Raw genomic sequence first — 3,350 nt, 5'->3', positions numbered from 1 at the left:
GTAGCGTAGGAAAAAACCCTTAGCAAATTATCATCGCCCATCTGTAGAGTAGCTGCCATTTTGATCGCGGCTCATCCGATCAAAGTCCCTAGGAGGAGTTAGTTAAAGTATGACCCTTGTTTTTGGTCTAAAAATAGCTGAAGGAAACCAAGATGGCCGACTTCCTGTTTGTTTTCAGTTATGGGTTCTTGAGACTTTTGCGTGAGTCCTGTCATGAGAGACGTCGCCAGGGATTTTCATGACGATTCGTGAATCTGGTGGCAGGGGCTCATTTTTTTACATTTTCAAGGTGGCGCTAGAGAGTCAATTTTGCAAAAACAGATGAGTTTTTGTTCAAATTAAGGGCTTCAAAAACAGGATCGAAGTGGGAAAAAAAGTAATGCACGGAGCATCCATCCATCCATCCATTTTCTACCGCTTATTCCCTTCGGGTTTGCAGGGGGCGCTGGAGCCTATCTCAGCTGCATCCGGACGGAAGGCGGGGTAATGCACGGAGCAGTCGGGTACTAATTAAGTAGCACGTCAAGGTGAGTGTGAGCAGCAGGAAGTATAAATAATTGGCTCGGGTCTCGCTCTCTTCGTTAGTGTCGTCTTCTTCGTCTTCCAAAGCACTTTGAACTTCACGGACGAGCGAATGCGTCACAAAGCCTGTCGGCGCCTTTCAGACAATTAGAAGCCTGAAGAAAGTCCTTCGTGGAAAAGACAGGAAGTGAGGAATCGAACATGAGTGATTGTGAAATAGTCAACACGCAGTATCACAAACAGGGTGGGGACACAAATGTGGTTCTGGACTTGTTTAATCCACATTGACCCACTACATTCCACAGACCTGGTGCCAACTCACCCACTCGTGTAAAACTAGATCTATTTTTGGCCCAGGCCTGGTGGGAGCCTGGTAGGAGCCTGGTGGGAGCCTGGTGGGAGCCTGGTAGGAGTCTAGTGGGAGCCTGGTGGGAGTCTGGTGGGAGTATGGTGGGCGCCTGGTGGGGGTCTGGTGGGAGTCTGGTGGGAGTCTGGTGGGAGCCTGGTGGGAGCCTGGTGGGAGCCTTGTAGGAGGCTGGTGGGAGCCTGGTGGGACCCTGGTGGGAGCATGGTGGGAGTCTGGTGGGAGCCTGGTGGGAGTCTGGTGGGAGCCAGGTGGGAGTCTAGTGGGAGCCTGGTGGGAGCCTCTTGCGGGGATTCAGGGCGTCGCTGCAGTTTCCCGTTTGTTGTTTAATCCACATTGACCCACTACAATCCACAGACCTGGTGCCAACTCACCCACTCATGTAAAACTAGATCTTGTTTTGGGCTAGGCCTGGTGGGTGCCTGGTGGGAGCCTTGTGGGAGAGTGGTAGGAGTCTGGTGGGAGCCTGGTGGGAGCCTTGTAAGAGTCTGGGGGACCCTGGTGGGAGTCTGGTGGGAGCCTTGTGGGAGTGTGGTAGGAGTCTGGTGGGAGCCTGGTGGGAGCCTGGTGGGAGCCTTGTAAGAGTCTGGTGGGACCCTGGTGGGACCCTGGTGGGTGCCTGGTGGGAGTCTGGTGGGAGCCTTGTGGGAGTGTGGTGGGAGTCTGGTGGGAGCCTGGTGGGAGACTTGTAAGAGTCTGGTGGGAGCCTGGTGGGAGCCTAGTGGGAGTCTTGTGGGAGCCCGGTGGGAGCCTGGTGGGAGCCTTGTAGGAGTCTGGTGGGAGCCTGGTGGGAGTCTGGTGAGAGTCTGGTGGGAGCCTTGTGGGAGCCTGGTGGGAGCCTGGAAGGAGTCTGGTGGGAGCCAGGTGGGAGTCTAGTGGGAGCCTGGTGGGAGCCTGGTGCGGGGATTCAGGTTGTGGTTGCAGTTTCCCGTTTGTTGTTTAATCCACATTGACCCACTTCAATCCACAGACCTGGTGCCAACTCACCCACTTGTGTAAATCTAGATCTTGTTTTGGCCTAGGCCTGGTGGGTGCCTGGTGGGAGTCTGGTGGGAGTCTGGTGGGAGCCTTGTGGGAGTGTGGTAGGAGTCTGGTGGGAGCCTGGTGGGAGCCTTGTAGGGGTTTGGTGGGACCCTGGTAGGACCCTGGTAGGAGTCTGGTGGGAGCCTGGTGGGAGTCTGGTGGGAGCCTGGTGGGAGCCTGGTGGGAGTCTAGTGGGAGCCTGGTGGGAGCCTGGTGGGAGCCTGGTGCGGGGGGTTCAGGGCGTGGCTGCAGTTTCCTGCTCTCCTTCTCTCCCTGGCTTGTTTGCAGGTTCCACACCTGCAGCTGGTGAAGCCTAATCAGCAGAATGGATATCATCTGGGAGACCCTGGACCTCAGTCTCTGCTCTCCTCGGTCCAGCCTTGTTTTTTTGCACGTTCATTTTGCATATTTAGGTGAGATTTGTCTTTTTCTTAACTGTCGTACTTTGTTATATTAAATGTTATTTTGTGCGCGTTTAACTCTTTGGTCGTCACGCCAACCGTACAAAGAACAGGTAAAATCTGGAGGTAACTTTCTCTTTCGGGGTTACCAGGTCTTATTAGGTCGGTGGTGCACTCTTCACTCACGCTCAAAGTGACGGAAGAAGCAAAAACACAATGTGATGGGAAACATTTGTGTACTTTTGTACGTGACACTACGAACTGCAATATTACTGCGTGGAAAGCACATTCTGGCCAATGCTACCTTGTCGTAGCTGACTCCTTCCGGAAGTGTCACTTCCCGATTATGGTTAACAGTGCACCATTGTCTAACGGTCAGTACTTTCCGGAATGACGACATCATGTTCTCCTCAGAATTGACTGACTCCATTAGTTTTTCACCATGTTTGATCTAAAAATGAAACTGTTACTACCACAATTTATATTTTGGATTTCTTTTAATGTTTCTTGAAGCCAGAACGTTGAAATGATTATATTATTGTGAACGAAACAATTGAATTAACATCCTCCAAGTCTGCTGATTCATTATTTTTTTGCCAGGGCCTGTATTAAAAATATAATATATTTTATTCATGCTTTACATTAACTTGTGGCTTTATTATTGTTACTGAAGAAATGCATTTAACAGCTCATTGCTGATCAGGTGGTTCTACATGAGTGTGTATGGTTTTCAGTCGTTGTGGGGACCAAGCTCCTGACGGAAGGAGATTTTTTACATATATCCATATTTAAGTGTTACTTCTTTACTTCCATAGTCATATTACAAAATAGCTAGTATTCTTCCTTCTTTCTAGTCTGCAAAGTAATGTGTGTCGGCCTTCTAGCATTGGAATGCAGGGAGTAAGGAGTAGCCAAAACAACGAGGGTGGGAGCGAGGGACAGAGGGAAGAACACAGCACTTCCGTGGTTTTGGGGGGAGATCGATCTTGGCTGGGCGAGGGAACGCTTCTGTACTAGATTGGTCTCACATTTGTCTTCAA

General features: G+C 50.7%; 1 protein-coding gene across 1 annotated transcript; it reads right to left on the bottom strand.

The window, feature by feature from the left end:
• Positions 1–1,291: 1,291 nt before the first annotated feature.
• LOC133634979 (uncharacterized) lies at positions 1,292–2,245 on the bottom strand. Its single transcript, XM_062027638.1, has 2 exons — positions 1,874–2,245; positions 1,292–1,780 (listed from the first exon to the last, which is right to left on the bottom strand). The coding sequence occupies exons 1-2, from the start codon at positions 2,243–2,245 to the stop codon at positions 1,292–1,294; spliced, it is 861 nt and encodes a 286-aa protein (XP_061883622.1).
• Between the last annotated feature and the right edge of the window lie 1,105 nt (positions 2,246–3,350).

The sequence above is a fragment of the Entelurus aequoreus genome, linkage group LG19 (assembly GCF_033978785.1).
Source record: "Entelurus aequoreus isolate RoL-2023_Sb linkage group LG19, RoL_Eaeq_v1.1, whole genome shotgun sequence".
Lineage (NCBI taxonomy): Eukaryota > Metazoa > Chordata > Actinopteri > Syngnathiformes > Syngnathidae > Entelurus > Entelurus aequoreus.
Note: the sequence above shows the minus strand (reverse complement) of the source record. Positions and strands in the feature narration are given on the sequence as shown.

Bases quoted from the DNA above. Each gene is read 5' to 3' on its own strand.
- LOC133634979 (XM_062027638.1), bottom strand. From the start codon at position 2,245: ATGATATCCATTCTGCTGATTAGGCTTCACCAGCTGCAGGTGTGGAAC. The intron at 1,781-1,873 runs GTGAGTTGGCAC...TCCCCGCACCAG, and splicing joins ATCTAGATTTACACAAGTGG to GCTCCCACCAGGCTCCCACT.